General features: G+C 36.4%; 1 protein-coding gene across 1 annotated transcript in view; it reads left to right on the forward strand.

The window, feature by feature from the left end:
- Positions 1–14,806, forward strand: part of LOC144435676 (pre-mRNA splicing regulator USH1G-like) — a 17,517-nt gene extending 2,711 nt beyond the window's left edge. The window contains exon 2 of the mRNA XM_078124280.1: positions 13,539–14,806. Within this exon, the coding sequence (XP_077980406.1) occupies positions 13,539–14,736 (1,198 nt within the window). The 3' untranslated portion in view covers positions 14,737–14,806. The remainder of the gene's footprint in view (positions 1–13,538) is intronic.
- The last annotated feature ends 3,569 nt before the right edge of the window (positions 14,807–18,375 follow it).

Genomic DNA, 18,375 nt, shown 5'->3' on the forward strand with positions numbered 1-18,375 from the left:
CTATTAAGAGTTTGTGAAGCTTGTAAATATCTAGAATATTTAGCTGTATAAATAAAGGAGCCGAATGTTCCATGTGAGATTTGAACAGCATCGTGCAAACAATCATTTTTTGGGCAGTTAGAATGCAATTCAGATATGTTGGGTAAGTACTGCCCCAAACCTCTAGGCCATAAGAAATATGGGGAAGTATAAAGGCATTGTACACAAGTATTAAAATACTTAGTGGTAAAATGTGTCTCAGTCTGTACAGAATTCATTGATAAGACAAGTTTAGACAAGTAAGCCTGTAAATTTGTATAGATTATACAAATGTAACTGTTGTGAGATTTATTGCCATTATTACCGAGGGAATGGCAAGATTATTTATTTTCTATACAATTGGTTGATTGTTTTGTTTGACATATGTTGAGTTGGCATTGACATATGTTGAGTTGGCCATTATTGTGTCAACAATACACATTGTTCTAACATGTATGCAGTAATCATAGGTCTATCTTGGGTCAAATTTCAAATTGACAAATTTATTATAAATTATACACTGCAGATATGCAGAATCTGTAAGTGTCATAAAAATTTAGGAATTTAAATTGAATGAAGCCTCTTGAAACAGGCTGCCCAGGGACAAAACCAATTCAAAATTTAAACCATTTTTGTGTTCATTTACTGCCAATAAAATTTAAGGTTGATCCCAATTGGGAATAATGCTAGAATGATGTGATAGGTAGATATAGAACAGAATGTTTGAGAAGGATGCAATGTGCAAAGAAACAATCTGTAAAATCATAGATGTCTATGGTAGAATCAACCAAAATTAAATTTTGCTGACAAAAATTTAAACCAGCAGATGTTAGTAAGCTGATCCAGCTCAGAGAGACAAAAGAAAGATAAAAGCCACTGAATTCAAACAAGAAAGTGATGGCTATAAAGATGGAACTGAGTGTTATACTAATGATGAATCTATAATGGATGGTGAATGGTTAAATTTACTAAAGGGGATCCAGAGATAAAGCTGAGTATATATTTGGGGTGTAATTTTGTATGCATACTAAAATGTACTCAAAACATTCTGCTTTAAATATTGATTACAATTTAAGCATCACTTGGTATTGAACTCATACTGGGTATTCTAGCCTACCCGTAGTCTTGAAGGACTGTGAACTCATACTGGGTATTGTAGTCTACCTGTAGTCTTGAAGGACTGTGAACTCATACTGGGTATTGTAGCCTACCTGTAGTCTTGAAGGACTGTGAACTCATACTGGGTATTGTAGTCTACCTGTAGTCTTGAAGGACTGTGAACTCATACTGGGTATTGTAGCCTACCTGTAGTCTTGAAGGACTGTGAACTCATACTGGGTATTGTAGCCTACCTGTAGTCTTGAAGGACTGTGAACTCATACTGGGTATTGTAGCCTACCTGTAGTCTTGAAGGACTGTGAACTCATACTGGGTATTGTAGCCTACCTGTAGTCTTGAAGGACTGTGGACTCATACTGGGTATTCTAGCCTACCTGTAGTCTTGAAGGACTGTGAACTCATGCTGGGTATTGTAGTCTACCTGTAGTCTTGAAGGACTGTGAACTCATACTGGGTATTGTAGTCTACCTGTAGTCTTGAAGGACTGTGAACTCATACTGGGTATTGTAGTCTACCTGTAGTCTTGAAGGACTGTGAACTCATACTGGGTATTGTAGCCTACCTGTAGTCTTGAAGGACTGTGAACTCATACTGGGTATTGTAGCCTACCTGTAGTCTTGAAGGACTGTGAACTCATACTGGGTATTGTAGCCTACCTGTAGTCTTGAAGGACTGTGGACTCATACTGGGTATTCTAGCCTACCTGTAGTCTTGAAGGACTGTGAACTCATGCTGGGTATTGTAGTCTACCTGTAGTCTTGAAGGACTGTGAACTCATACTGGGTATTGTAGTCTACCTGTAGTCTTGAAGGACTGTGAACTCATACTGGGTATTGTAGTCTACCTGTAGTCTTGAAGGACTGTGAACTCATACTGGGTATTGTAGCCTACCTGTAGTCTTGAAGGACTGTGAACTCATACTGGGTATTGTAGCCTACCTGTAGTCTTGAAGGACTGTGAACTCATACTGGGTATTGTAGTCTACCTGTAGTCTTGAAGGACTGTGAACTCATACTGGGTATTGAAGCCTACCTGTAGTCTTGAAGGACTGTGAACTCATACTGGGTATTCTAGCCTACCTGTAGTCTTGAAGGACTGTGAACTCATACTGGGTATTGTAGTCTACCTGTAGTCTTGAAGGACTGTGAACTCATACTGGGTATTGTAGTCTACCTGTAGTCTTGAAGGACTGTGAACTCATACTGGGTATTGTAGCCTACCTGCAGTCTTGAAGGACTGTGAACTCATACTGGGTATTGTAGTCTACCTGTAGTCTTGAAGGACTGTGAACTCATACTGGGTATTGTAGTCTACCTGTAGTCTTGAAGGACTGTGAACTCATACTGGGTATTGTAGTCTACCTGTAGTCTTGAAGGACTGTGAACTCATGCTGGGTATTGTAGCCTACCTGTAGTCTTGGAGGACTGTGAACTCATACTGGGTATTGTAGTCTACCTGTAGTCTTGAAGGACTGTGAACTCATACTGGGTATTGTAGTCTACCTGTAGTCTTGAAGGACTGTGAACTCATACTGGGTATTGTAGTCTACCTGTAGTCTTGAAGGACTGTGAACTCATACTGGGTATTGTAGCCTACCTGTAGTCTTGAAGGACTGTGAACTCATACTGGGTATTCTAGCCTACCTGTAGTCTTGAAGGACTGTGAACTCATACTGGGTATTGTAGTCTACCTGTAGTCTTGAAGGACTGTGAACTCATACTGGGTATTGTAGCCTACCTGTAGTCTTGAAGGACTGTGAACTCATACTGGGTATTCTAGCCTACCTGTAGTCTTGAAGGACTGTGAACTCATACTGGGTATTGTAGTCTACCTGTAGTCTTGAAGGACTGTGAACTCATACTGGGTATTGTAGTCTACCTGTAGTCTTGAAGGACTGTGAACTCATATTGGGTATTGTAGCCTACCTGTAGTCTTGGAGGACTGTGAACTCATACTGGGTACTGTAGCCTACCTGTAGTCTTGGAGGACTGGCACTACTCTATTATTTCAACTATCCTAACTGCCATTTTGAGTTTTGAATTTTGCACACCTTCACCATGGTTTGGTTGGTTTATTTGGTGAGGATGAAAAATAAAAAATCATCGAAATCAAAATGGCAGTTAGGATAGCTGATACAGTGATATGCCGATAATAGTAGCATCAGTCCTTCAAGACTACAAGAAGGCCATGGATATTCAGACATAAATACATAAACAATTTTAACGATATAATTTTAGCATGTACATATACTAGAATATTTAGGAAATACTTATACCACTACTATGCCAACATCTCCAAAAGAGGAACTTTCATGCCATCAAAGGCAGTTACATGTATGACAATATATTAGGCCTAGAAAAAAAGAAATGTTTCTGGTCGTGTCAGTCTTTTTTTTAGTATTTGTCCAGCCCATGCTGTCTGCAGATCCAGAAGAAACACAAAAATAACCCCCCCCCCCCCTACTTGAGTGAAGACAACTGTAGAGCCATTAAAGTACTAAATAAAAAGAACAGTAACTGCCATAAATAGTAGACTGAGTGACAGGTTTGTTCAGAATAATGAAAAAAAAACCAGAATAAAATGCACATCGTCACACCACTTTACACAAAATGTCCTGACCAGAAACAATTTTTTTTGCCCTTACTAGATTAGTTGTTTTTTTGCCCTTTAAAACTAGATTAGTTTTTTTTTGCCCTTACTAGATTAGGTTTTGTTTGCCCTTACTAGATTAGTTTTTTTTCCCCTTACTAGATTAGTTTTTTTTGCCCATACTAGATTAGTTTTAATAACAGTTGTATGTTGTTATGTTTTATATCAGTATTTTTGTAAACAACGTTACCTACATGTAAGTAAAAAAAAATGTTAAAATCTGACCCATTTTAAAAGTCTCTTGGCGTACAAAGGTGACCATGTGAAAGAACCTAGCCAGTACAATCAAACAACTGTATGTAAAGCCCATTTGAACTCATTTTATCACAAAATGAGATATTAATCTGTTTGGTTGTCTATATAGTTTCTGTAAATGTACAAGAGGTTAGCTTGAGACCCAGCAAAGGTGAACATTTTGATGTTTATTATGTAAAGATGTCAAGTATTATTTGTAGTTGATATCAGGAAACAGATGAAATTACAGGAATGAGAATTCTATGATTAATAATTAATACATTGCCTAAATATTAGGGTTAGGATTAATAACACATTTATCAAATGAAAGTTCAGAATTAAAATTAAATATTTATTAGGTCTGTCATGTATTGGTATGTTGTATTGTACAGTAATCTGTTTTGCAATTGTACATGATCAAAGATATTTTATTGCACTAGACTCTATCACTAGCCCCATCTACACGTAGGTTGTCCTACCTGAGGCAGTCCCAAGTCCTACCTGAGGTAGGATAGGTTTGTGTCTACACATAGGAAGGTTACGGCATAGATGTCGCGCCTTCCGTCCTGACAGCTAGTACATAGGACGAAGTCAGGAGGGTTTCAGGAAACCTCTCAAAGGTGTCCTAAGTCAGGACGCTTTCAGGACAGGTTCAGGACATGTTTGCATCTACATGGGCTTCAAACTATCCTGAATCCTACCTCAGGTAGGATTTTTAGTGCCGTGTAGATGGGGCTACTGTTCTGTTCTAATGTTGCCTAATAAATACCTCATTGAAAGCTTTCCTTGATAAATAGATATTATGTTGGATCTTGGAGTGTCCATACCAGAAGCCAGTTTGATGTCAAACAGGAGGGATTCCTCAGTTGTAGAGCAAGCAATTGTATGTGATAAATCACATCTGTCATTCCTACCATGTTTCTTTCATCAAGATTAACAGACCAGTCCTTTAACATAGCCAGGTGTAATGTCTTAGAAAGGTCGTGATTATTGGCTGCTAGCCTAGGTTTATTATCCAGACCAGTCCTTTAACATAGCCAGGTGTAATGTCTTAGAAAGGCCGTGATTATTGGCTGCTAGCCTACATGTAGGTTTATTATCCAGACCAGTCCTTTAACATAGCCAGGTGTAATATCTTAGAAAGGTCATGATTATTGGCTGCTAGCCTAGGTTTATTATCCAGAGATATGTGTCAAGAAAAACAACACCTGTACACAAATTGCAACACAGATTGACTCTCAGATGGATGGGGTCATATCCAAGTAATTTTACTGGAGCAAGTATTGAACCTTGTCACAGTGTTATATCACATTCTCATAAATTACTGCCTATGTATTGTACATGTATGTCTCCTAGACAGTAGCGATGGACAAGTATTGCTAATTATATGTCTACAGGCATATCAATTGTTTGCTGTGTCTTGGGTGTTAGCAACCCACGAACTTGTCATTGCCAAGTAGCATTGTAATACTTGAGTTAGGAATTCAAAGGTCATTTCTGTGACCAAGGTAGACACTTTGTTTGTTGTATGTGTCATTTTGTCCAGTTTGTCTTTTCAAGTAATTCAGTCAGAAATGCAGGAATTTAGACAAGGTCATTTCTCTGACCAAGGTAGACACGTTGTTTGTAGTGTTACATTTTCACCAGTTTGTCTTTTCAAAGCATTCTGTCAGAAAAACAGGAAGGTGATTTCTGTGATCAAGTTAGACATTTTGTTTTGTCATGTGTCATTTTACCCAGTTTGTCTGTCGAAATCAGTCAATTAATCAGAATGGCATTTCACAGTCATACTTTCTAAAAGTAAATAATGTGTACTTTCCTGTATGGCCACCTATGTCCAATATTTACCATTCTACCACCATGGTAGCTGTGTATATATGTGCACCTTTCTAATAATTCTCTTTTTCAACATCTCAGTTTTTGACCCATCATATCAGACACTAATTTCTCTAGTAGCAGAATAACCTTCATTTGTATTTAAATTTTTTTCATTGATTGTTACCACTTGACCAGTCATGTAAATCATGAAAGCAGTCAAAATGTTTCCCTCTTTCACTGTTGGTTGTCAGATAGTCCAGTTTTTTTTCTCAGTATACTTCCAGATTTCTGATGAAATCATTTCCTTAATAGATAGACGTACATTCTTTGACAGAAAGTCTACTTCTTGGTTCAAATACACTTTGATTTTGTTCAATTTCATTTGTGCCCGACAAACTTTGTACCCCACACCATGGTGGCAAGCAGTCAAAGGTTAACATAAATTATAGATTATCCATTTTAGAGTGACTTGTACATTCACAATGGAAGGAATTGTTCAAGTAATAGAGTTCGAGTTAGCAATTTGTGTCTCTCAGGTACTACAGCCCCTGACTACACCCTGCTGTAGCTAGGGACAAACCAGGGAATACCTTGAGTGCAAATAGTCTGGATGCCAATGTGGTCTCTAACTAAACCATGAGTTGAGGTGTAAATCATAACGATAGGGACTAGACTTAGAGAACAACTACTTGAAGACATTGCTGTCAACCTCCATCTGTAAACCTGAAGCCAAAGAAAGATCATAGATTACAATTATCAAAACACAGTTCATCCATAGAAGTTAGATATTTCTAGACTGAATGATTTATTGTTTGTGCTCCTTAAACATGGCACATAAACAACGACAAATTTATCAGTTTAGGATTTGTCATACAAAATGTTGCATTCATAAGCATCAGTATGTGTAGTCTAGATGAGATGGTACTGGTGGTATCAAATAATCTCTTTACCAATCTTGAGATTTGATGCCAAGTATAGTGTCTAGACTACATTATAGGGGACCATGATACTCCCTTTGAAGCCTGATACGCTATATTTAGGGTGCAATTTAAGAGTTACAGAAACCAAGTCATTTAATAGTTAAAGGGCCCCAGTGATGTAGAGAATAGCCAGTACCCGGGCAAAATGCCTGTTTGAATCTTGTATGTAATTGGCTGTAAAAATTTGAAATGGTGAAAAATGAACGCAAACTGTTACTTAATATTTCGCCCATCTCCTACATCTACATGCCCACCTACTTCAAAAATTTAATATCTACATCACAGCAGTTAAAGTTTAATTAACCTAATTCGAAAACTAACACTAACTTCACATCATGATCATGGTCCACTAACTATAACTATTATTAAACATTAAGCTCAGATGACCTAATACAGGAACGTTGGCCATCGATCTTGTGATTTGCTTGTCAATGGATCAGTTTAAAGGCTAGTGTTTCAGATTCTTGCATTATAGTGTAATACCATATCAGTGGTGATAATTAAGGTTTATATAGGATTTTTTGTGATGAACTGATGTTTCTACAGCTCTACCAGACAACTGTTTTTCAAACCTAAATTTTAATCCTAATCCAAACTGGGCCTTTAAATAATTGGTGCTAGAACTTGTACATTCTGAACACCTTTAGTATTAAACAGAGGTTGATTTTGAACTGTTTCATGTTTGCATAAGTGTGCAAAGTGAAAGAAAGAGACAATCTAAACCAATATGGACCAGCTGGCATGTGTGCATTATCAGATTGAGTGGCCTCCACAAAGTCTCACTCAACTGATAAATGTTTTATTTACTCCATAAAAACACACCCTTATGGTGAAGAGTAATCTGTCACTTGCATAAAATACATATCACCTATAGCTACCACAGTTAGCACATGTGTGCACATTGTATTCAAATAAATATCTTACATAACTTAAACTGCTATGAGTAAATACAATATTTCACCACCACAAAGTAAATACTGCTATCATAAAGTGACTTGTCCTGGTAAAGATAGATACTGGTTTATAAAAGTGACTCACCTTGACAGAGCCATACAATACAAATAGGTGATTACAGAATACCAGTGCTAGCAGATTTGCGATAATAAAATGCACAGTAATTAAGTGCTGGTATTTTAAGGCCAACAGTCTTTAGGGATTCAAGTATGCTTTGTATAATCAGATTCTGTCTGCTGATAAGGACTTTGCTGATCAATATCTGATAACAATCTGGTAGTTGGGGTTTACCTTGGATGTGTTAAACTTAGGATTTGGACATCTTTTGTAATACATGATAGGTGTACAATCAGGGTTTGAATTTAGAAGTGGTCTTAAGTCAAATGACCACTAAATTTTCATTTTGGACAACCAAATTCAATTTTCAGTGGTCCATCGAGAACATTTATTGTTTTTCAAAGTATGACAGAATTAAGTTGAAGTTTGAAAAACTTAAAGTATTAAATCTTTTACTCAGATTTTGTATTTAATTAATGTAGAAAATGTAGCAACAGGAATTTGAGTGCAAACATTATGAGATTCCATTGATAGGCCTACATAGATATACAAAATGTACACACCATGCATGCCTAGATATACAAAATGTACACACCATGCATGCCTAGATATACAAAATGTACACACCATGCATGCCTAGATATACAAAATGTACACACCATGCATGCCTAGATATACAAAATGTACACACCATGCATGTCTAGATATACAAAATGTACACACCATGCATGCCTAGATATACACACCATGCATGCCTAGATATACAAAATGTACACACCATGCATGCCTAGATATACATACCCTGCATGCCTAGATATACAAAATGTACATACCATGCATGCATAGATATACATACCCTGCATGCCTAGATATACAAAATGTACATACCACGCATGCCTAGATATACAAAATGTACACACCATGCCTAGATATACATACCCTGCATGTCTAGATATACAAAATGTACACACCATGCATGCCTAGATATACATACCATGCATGCCTAGATATACACACCATGCATGCCTAGATATACAAAATGTACACACCATGCCTAGATATACATACCATGCATGCCTAGATATACAAAATGTACACACCATGCATGCCTAGATATACATACCATGCATGCCTAGATATACATACCATGCATGCCTAGATATACAAAATGTACACACCATGCCTAGATATACATACCATGCATGCCTAGATATACAAAATGTACACACCATGCATGCCTAGATATACATACCATGCATGCCTAGATATACACACCATGCATGCCTAGATATACATACCCTGCATGCCTAGATATACAAAATGTACATACCATGCATGCCTAGATATACAAAATGTACACACCATGCCTAGATATACATACCCTGCATGTCTAGATATACAAAATGTACACACCATGCATGCCTAGATATACATACCATGCATGCCTAGATATACACACCATGCATGCCTAGATATACAAAATGTACACACCATGCCTAGATATACATACCATGCATGCCTAGATATACAAAATGTACACACCATGCATGCCTAGATATACATACCATGCATGCCTAGATATACATACCATGCATGCCTAGATATACAAAATGTACACACCATGCCTAGATATACATACCATGCATGCCTAGATATACAAAATGTACACACCATGCATGCCTAGATATACATACCATGCATGCCTAGATATACACACCATGCATGCCTAGATATACATACCCTGCATGCCTAGATACATACCCTGCATGCCTAGATACATACCCTGCATGCCTAGATATACATACCCTGCATGCCTAGATACATACCCTGCATGCCTAGATATACATACCCTGCATGCCTAGATATACATGTACATACCCTGCATGCCTAGATATACATACCCTGCATGTCTAGATATACTGTATCAGGGCTCGAAATTCGCGGTAGTCCCGCGTCCACAGACTACCAATGTTTGTCTCTGGGCTACCAAATTATGTGAGTGGTAGCCCAATTGGGCTACTAAGTTTTGAATGAAACTGTGACACCCTGACTCCGACACCTTCCCGGGTCGGGGGCCTCCGAGGTCGCAGTCCTGTGGAACGTGTTCTCGCCAAAATTAGCGTCAAAATCTGTGTCTTTTCCAAATTTGCATCCACACTACATGTATATCAAATGTACACGAAATACATGTACACTGTACACGTCATTCTTCCGTTCATCATATACACAGCTTGTACTTCCAAAATGTCACAACAAAACATTTATATGCAACAATATTCTGTATAGCGATTTAATGTTATCTTTCTGTACTTTCAATTTCCCATGGTAATCACTCTCTGGAAATATGCTCTTCGGCCCGGGCCCTTTCGGCTCTTCTCGGAGTCGGAGTACAGTACACTCTCGGTACAGCACTGCAGTAACTAAATTCCATCACATGAATGACAGCTTTAACTTTCAACTTGACAGAGACACAGTTGTAATGGTGTTTGATAAAATTTTATTCTAATGAGAACTGTTAACTTGGTATACACCTACAGATTCGTTTATTCTTGAACGATGCCTAAAACATTCCGTGTGTAAACCACGCTCACGCAACCCCTGAGAGCATGCAGTGGTGAATGGTAAATTCACGTAATGCATTCGATCTAGTAGTAGTAGTAGTAGCAAAGCTCAAAAGAAAGTTGAAGTTTTAGTGAGAATGAAATGGCGACATGATGATTTGAATTTATATGAGTGAAGTTTTCAGCATGGACTGTCTGCTGATGTGGTCTTAGACTGTTTGATTATCCCTTCGCCCATGAATGGAAGGGGCTTTGCCGTAATGGCCGTCATGTATTGATACAAATCCTGTCTAACCCGTCTGTTAATAAGTAACCAATCACGTGGATAGATAATGATAACAGCACATAGTTTCTAAACTACCCAAGACGTAGTCTCCACATCAGGAAATGGCCATGGGGCTTATGAAACTGTTTAAACGTTTTCCATACGTTGAATCATATTCAAATTTTACAGGTCTCACTGCACCAAGAGATTTAGATAATAGTTACAAGTACGAACTGCGACTACATGGTTTTTCTTCATTGCAATGATAACCGTACGTTGTAACAGTAAGCCTCATATTGGGTCCCTCTTTATGACACGTCCCCAGAGACACATACATGCAAAAAATTGCGTTCCCAATGTCAAATATGGCATGAAATACACACAAATAACGTGTTAACGTGACTCTTAAGTTATTCAATCAATCATCGAATTCAATACATCATATAGTTACATATATACACAGACACCATTAATTTAGGAATGCATGGATATGGGCTACCAGTCATTGCTCTCGGGCTACCAATTTTTAAAGATGGTAGCCCACCTGGGCTACCAAGAAAAAAAACGAATTTCGAGCCCTGTGTATACATGTCCACTTCATGTATGCCTAGATATACAAATCATGCATGCAGAAAAAATTGTTGTGAAAACTCCAGATAAAATGAATCTCAACATTGATATTGATTATTAAATATACACATGTATATACTGTATACACTGACAGTCTTTAATATACTGTGGACCTCAAAAAACTAACAGAGTGGAGAGTCCATGTTCAAAAACAAAGTCAATATCAAAGCCAGGCAGCTGGGTGAAAACCTAAATAATTTGACAACCTTTGAGTTTTGTTGCCCCTAGTACACAGTAGCTTTGGCACAGTGCTTTGCAATAAACTTTTATGGGCCTGTTTGAATCTTTACCTTATAGCAAAGCTGCCATTTTGCCATATATAGGTAGGTAGTCTAATGCAAAAAGACAGCCGTAAAATGAGTCACATGCTTGCCACTTAGATCAAGAAATCTATTTGTACAACTGTACTGTGATTGGCATGTATAGTGTTAGAAAAGTCAATAGAGCTAAAATGAAACTAATGTGTACATAATATAAACATTTATCCAGTCAGAGGTTCCGTGTAGAACTGTTTACAGTCACTCTCTTGGAAATTATGTATATGTGAATTATATAATTTTTGAAAGATTAGAAATTTTGTTTAGATCAGCTTTTGTTATATCTTTGGTGATCAATATTATTTGAGATTTTAGTTCTAAGATGTCATGTGAACTCTTTGTTTGTTTGTTTGTCTATAACACCCTAAATATTTTAGTTGCTACAGGCCATTCTAGAATGGTAGGCAATACTGGGACAATTCTGCATTACACTTTCTATCTTGACTGCCTCTATTGTCCACATAAGAAATCTAGATCTCTCTCACTTCTGAATTTCATTTGGATAATCAGTTGTGAAATTTAGGAATCAAAGTCTTCATAAGGTAAACATTTACAAGAATGCAAGACAAAAGATATAAGGAAAGTCACATAAAATGAACTTTACAGCGATAAAGAATGTCTTATGGAGCACCCACATTTTTCGTTGGATCACCAAAATAAAAAAAACTGGTGGTCCACATAGACCACTGACCAAAAATGTAAATTTCAAACCCTGAAACCCTAAGGGAACTGAAATAATCAAGAACAGTTTACTGCCTACAGTGCATTTAATGCCAGTTATGGATACAAGTTATGTGGGTTGACAAGCAAAACTAGTGCTTCCAGTGTCCTTACTGTTTTCAGTACTACCACAGCCCAGAGACTTGCCTATCTTCCTTGACCTTGTCATACTGTCCAGCCAGTATGTCAAGTCAGACAGTGAAGTCGCTAGGCTGGAAATGTACTACCACAACAACATTACATGCTGGAATGTATACTTTGGTAGAGAGAACTCAGAAAAGAAGTAAAAAAAATACTGTTCAGTCATGCGATAACTGATGTCTGAATTGTTGCACTGTCGTTGTGTTACAATGAATAGAATTTAAGTTTTCAAAATACAGTAAACTGCTTGTAGTCTTTGGTGTTAAAAATGACTGGACCCAGCTGAAAGATACATGACTGGGCCCAGCTGAAAGACACATGGCTGGACCCAGCTGTAGTTGAATAAAAGAATACAGTACCAGTATATATTGTGACTAGGGATAATAAATATGTTTGCTCAGTGCATGTTGTAGAAATAATTTTATACATTTGTCAAAAATTATTATAAAATATATGGTGATTATGTCAATATTGTCCAGACATTATTGATTGGAGTGAGATATATATATTGAAAATATAGTTCATTTATTTATGACATGTTATATTGTAATGTCTTTATTGTGTCTGTTTATTGGTGTCACTTCATTTAGGTATACATGTAGTCTGAACTATGGGTGGACTCCAGGTTTGGCAGATAATGTAGACTACATAGTATTATAATTAGACCACAGTTTCTTCAGTTTGAGTTGGAGTGTATTCATATGAACCCCTCCCCCCAAAGAAATATTGAATGATGTGAAAGTTTCCATGTATAATTCAAAACAATTCTTACAAAGTAAAATTATTGTCATAATGAAAAGAATCGTTTATACTTTCAATTTTACTACTACTATTTGGCCTGTTTGAACATGATTTATCAAATGCCCCAATGCACACATGCAATCTGGCCATTGTTTCAGATGAAAATGTAGTATGCTTGCTGGACAGGTGAAGCTTATATTGTCCAAGGACACTCAGTATACAAAGAAATAGAAGTACCTCGCCTATCAGGGATGGGGATTAAAAGATGTCTTTGTGGACTGAAACTTGTTGATTATATCTTTCCTAATGTTGTTTTTGATTTTTTCACTTACAGAGGAGACCCTGATAAATGTGACTACCTTGGTAATACACCACTTCACATGGCGGCAGCCACTGGTCACATAAATTGTGTTACATTTCTGGTGTCATTTGGCTGTAATATCTGGGGACTTGATAATGATCACTGTACAGCATTGGATGTGGCAGCTGTCCAGCAACGTATGGATATTGTCAACTTTCTTGACGGTGTAGCTGGTAGACAGGGAGGTCTCAATAAAAAAGTGGTCAAGAGGCTAAAAGAAAAGGCTGTGAAGGATGCAGATGAAAGAATCAAGAAGTACAACAAAATGACCTCGAAACAGGAGAAGAGAATGGAGAAAGAACAGAAGAAATTAGAAAAACAACATGACCATGAATATGTGAAGAACTCTAAGCTCCCAAAACCAGCTGATCATTACTCCAAAATGATGAGTACGGGACACAAAAGTTACATCGACAAACGAATTGAACAGAAGAAACAAATGAACGGTACATTTGCTGGGTTTCAATATCCTATGGATGATGGAAACAAACGATCGGTACGCTCAACAACAAATGCAAGTGTTGTAATGACGGGTGATGTATCTAACCCTGCATCAAGAGCACCGTTGACATCTGACTTGTTTCATGGTAACTCACACTTGTCGTCTAAAAGTGAACCATATCTCAACCATGATTCGGGTATTGATAGTTATGGCGATGAAACTGACAAGGAAGGTTCAAGTTTATACGACAGACCAGGATTTGGCAATCTCATGTTCCTACCGAAAGGAGCTTCTTCAACCGCGATGATGTCGTTACCGGATGAAATTGATAAGGGAATGACTAATGATGTCCAAGACCCTGATGATACCATAGATGATACGGTTAACATTGAGCATCAAAATAATGGTAGTGCTGCACGAAGCAGGTATAGAGGTAGTAGTGGTAAAGCTTTACCATGGGATGAAGACGAGTTGGAAGATTTAGATGATGATGACAACGACAGTCTCAGTTCACCGCTTGAATTATTCCTTGCAGCTCATGGTTTGACTGACTATCTACCATTGTTTACACAGGAACAGATCGATTTAGATGCACTCATGTTATGTAGTGATAATGATTTAAAAAGCATTCATGTACCGTTAGGTCCACGACGAAAAGTGTTAGAAGCCATTGCACGTAGGAAAGCTGTACTCAGTGAACCTGGCTGTATCGCTGATACAGAATTGTAGGTTTCTGATGGGATCTGATTCACCCCTATCTTTTTATCAAATTCACCATCTAACCAAGACAGATAGAACAGTAGGATAAGAAATATATTGCAGATGAACACAAGTAGAAATTGTATCTGTATGATTTACAAATACATGAAATATTTTAGTCCATATATTCAGTGAGACAAATTATTTCCCCATTATTTTGAAAAAAATGCTGCCTGAAGTTACATTTAATATTAATGAGCAATTTATACTCATTTTGTGATGTTTTTGTGTCACAAAAGTTTGTACTAAACAGAAAGAGAAATCAGAATTTTCAATTTATATATATATAATTTTTTTGTGGTAGCCTGTGAACACAGCAAAAGTCACAACTCTGCCACTAAATTGCATTACCAGTACATCTCAATTATCATTCTTGTTGGGATTAATAAACTAATAGGAAAATGTCTACATAGATGTTGATAGACATCTTCTCCACATTTGTCTCCACGTTTACTTCACTTGTTGAAGTATACCTATCGTAGTATTGGTTTCCAAGTTTGTCGCCATGTTTACCTCACTTGGTGAAGTGTACATGAAACTAGATGTGATGAAGTTTCTACAGTCTATCTGTGATGGAGTCTGGGGAAACAACATTTCAACTACCATGCTGGGAGTCACACATAAAAATGGGCTTACGAGGCCTGTTTGTTGTGATTTTAAGATGTATCACTCGCTTGAGAAGTGATAACTTGTCGCGAAAGTACCTGAATCGTTTAGTGACAATGTTGGATGTGAAGTATTTTCCAGTATGCACTGCTGTAGAAGCTACTTCCTGTATGGGTGAGTTGGAATCTCGTTTCCCCAGACTCTCATTTGGGGAGGTCTCGTAGGTAGAGCCCCCCGCAGTGAGAGTCTGGGTAACCAAGACTGTCACTGTGGTAGTAAATGTGGAGACAAACTTGGAAATTAATACTAGTAATCTATCACATACATGTAAACGTTTTCATTCCTAATCTTGTATAAGAACTATACCAGTAAGTTTTTTTCTTAGAATAAAATACATTACGTAGTAAAATACATAATTTACGTAGTAATTGTTATAAAGTAATGAATTTGTGGAAATTTTAATGTATGTGCATTGTATAAGTATACATGCATCAAAGACTCTATTCAGTAAGCCTGAGATGACACATTGGCATTACATTTGTCAGAGACATCATTACATACAGGTCAAGTTTAAAGTCAATACTTGGAAAATATATATGTATATATAGTATATGTATGTGTTCTTGAAATGTATTGGTGGGAGTTATTCTTGACTATTGACATGTGAGATATTTTAATCATCAAATACATTGATCATACTCCTGATTATTATCTTAATATAAATCATGAATTGAAGTGTACAAGACGTCTATGCAATACTTCATTTCTTACTGTCAATCCCAGTTCTTTTTTGTAATAGGTAGGACTTTATATAGAGTGACCTGGTTTGTCTTAGGATTAAAATTTAGATGTGAAAAACAGTTATCTGGTAGAGGTCACTGGTGTAGACAAAGGTTGGTCCAGAACCAAAGAATATCCCTATGTAATCCTTAGGGCTATGTTGATAATATATACACTACTGTGAGAACCTGGGGTTGAAACACAGGCCTTTGAATGCAAATTCTTCCTTTCTATAGAATTCTTCCACTGTTGTAGAAAATGTATGATGTAAATGAGAAGTGTATAATATGTAAATTTCAGAGTGACTTGTAGTTGTTATTGTTGTTGACTTTGTTTGACCGGACAGTAATCTATGTACAAGTAGCTCCAAGTAGTAACCATTGAAATGGGTGGGACCACTATCTATTTGTATAAGATCAAAAACCCAAAACTTGACAACTATTATTTGGAGGTCAATGAGTCACGATACATGCCATTCATTGTAAGAAGAATTTGTATTCCCTTCCTTTTACCTTACCCGTTATATGTGTCACCACTTGTCTTGTAGAATAAATTTTATAGTCACATTCTTTAGCTACCTGACTTTTGGGTTTATCAGTACTATCATGCTATTCTTTAACTTCTTTGTAACAAATTCATTGTCAGAAATACAAAAGGCTACATTGCATTGAAGTATGCATTTAGAAACAGTTATATTCAATTAAAGAGTATTCCATTAGTAGAAAATACATTGAATATATCATTTCTGGGTGACATGGATGTTTTTGACAATATTCACTGTGGCAGAATTTGTTATAAAGAGGTGTAGCATAAAGTGTTTATTTGAAGTGAGTAATATGTTGTAGATATTACTTTTTAGATACTATTATTTAGCCACCAAGATCATAGCCTAGAGACATGTAGCTGGCTTTCTAATCAAGCAATTATAATCAGATTCAAATCAAGCAATTATAATCAGATTCTAATCAAGCAATTATAATCAGATTCGAATCAAGCAATTATAATCAGATTCGAATCAAGCAATTATAATCAGATTCGAATCAAGCAATTATAATCAGATTTGAATCAAGCAATTATAATCAGATTCGAATCAAGCAATTATAATCTGATTTGAATCAAGCAATTATAATCAGATTCGAATCAAGCAATTATAATCAGATTCGAATCAAGCAATTATAATCAGATTCGAATCAAGCAATTATAATCAGATTCGAATCAAGCAATTATAATCAGATTTGAATCAAGCAATTATAATCAGATTCAAATCAAGCAATTATAATCAGATTCAAATCAAGCAATTATAATCAGATTCGAATCAAGCAATTATAGTCAGATTCAAATCCAGCAATTATAATCAGATTCGAATCAAGCAATTATAATCAGATTCGAATCAAGCAATTATAATCAGATTCGAATCAAGCAATTATAATCAGATTTGAATCAAGCAATTATAATCAGATTCGAATCAAGCAATTATAATCAGATTCAAATCAAGCAATTATAATCAGATTCGAATCAAGCAATTATAGTCAGATTCGAATCCAGCAATTATAATCAGATTTGAATCAAGCAATTATAATCAGATTTAAATCAAGCAATTATAATCAGATTTGAATCAAGCAATTATAATCAGATTTGAATCAATCAAAATCAAGCAATTATAATCAGATTTGAATCAAGCAATTATAATCAGATTTGAATCAAGCAATTATAATCAGATTCAAATCAAGCAATTATAATCAGATTTGAATCAAGCAATTATAATCAGATTCGAATCAAGCACTTATAATCAGATTCAAATCAAGCAATTATAATCAGATTTGAAAGCCAACGATGCATGAGTCTCAAGGCTACAAAGATCGGCTATGAGTTGATGTTTGTCATTGCTAACTTTGGTGTCAAATTCCATTTTTATCTTAACAATGAATTTTTTGTGATGTGAGAAGTGTCCTTCTTCCAGTAGGGTTTTCTTAGCCTTTGGCTTGTGTTTTTATCAGTACTATGATAATAATAGAATCTTTTTTGAAAGGGACGATTGCCTGTCGCACAAGCTCAATAAACGACATGTTAGGACAAACCCCCTCCACCTCACCCTAAACGAACACTCACAAGTGTGACATCGACACATTTATATATGATGTAAACTATGATCGATGCAATGTAAAAACATGGTGGTAAACACATTAAAATACTTCAGGAAACCCAGCACTGTATATCACAGTA

This window comes from Glandiceps talaboti, chromosome 5, assembly GCF_964340395.1.
Source record: "Glandiceps talaboti chromosome 5, keGlaTala1.1, whole genome shotgun sequence".
Lineage (NCBI taxonomy): Eukaryota > Metazoa > Hemichordata > Enteropneusta > Spengelidae > Glandiceps > Glandiceps talaboti.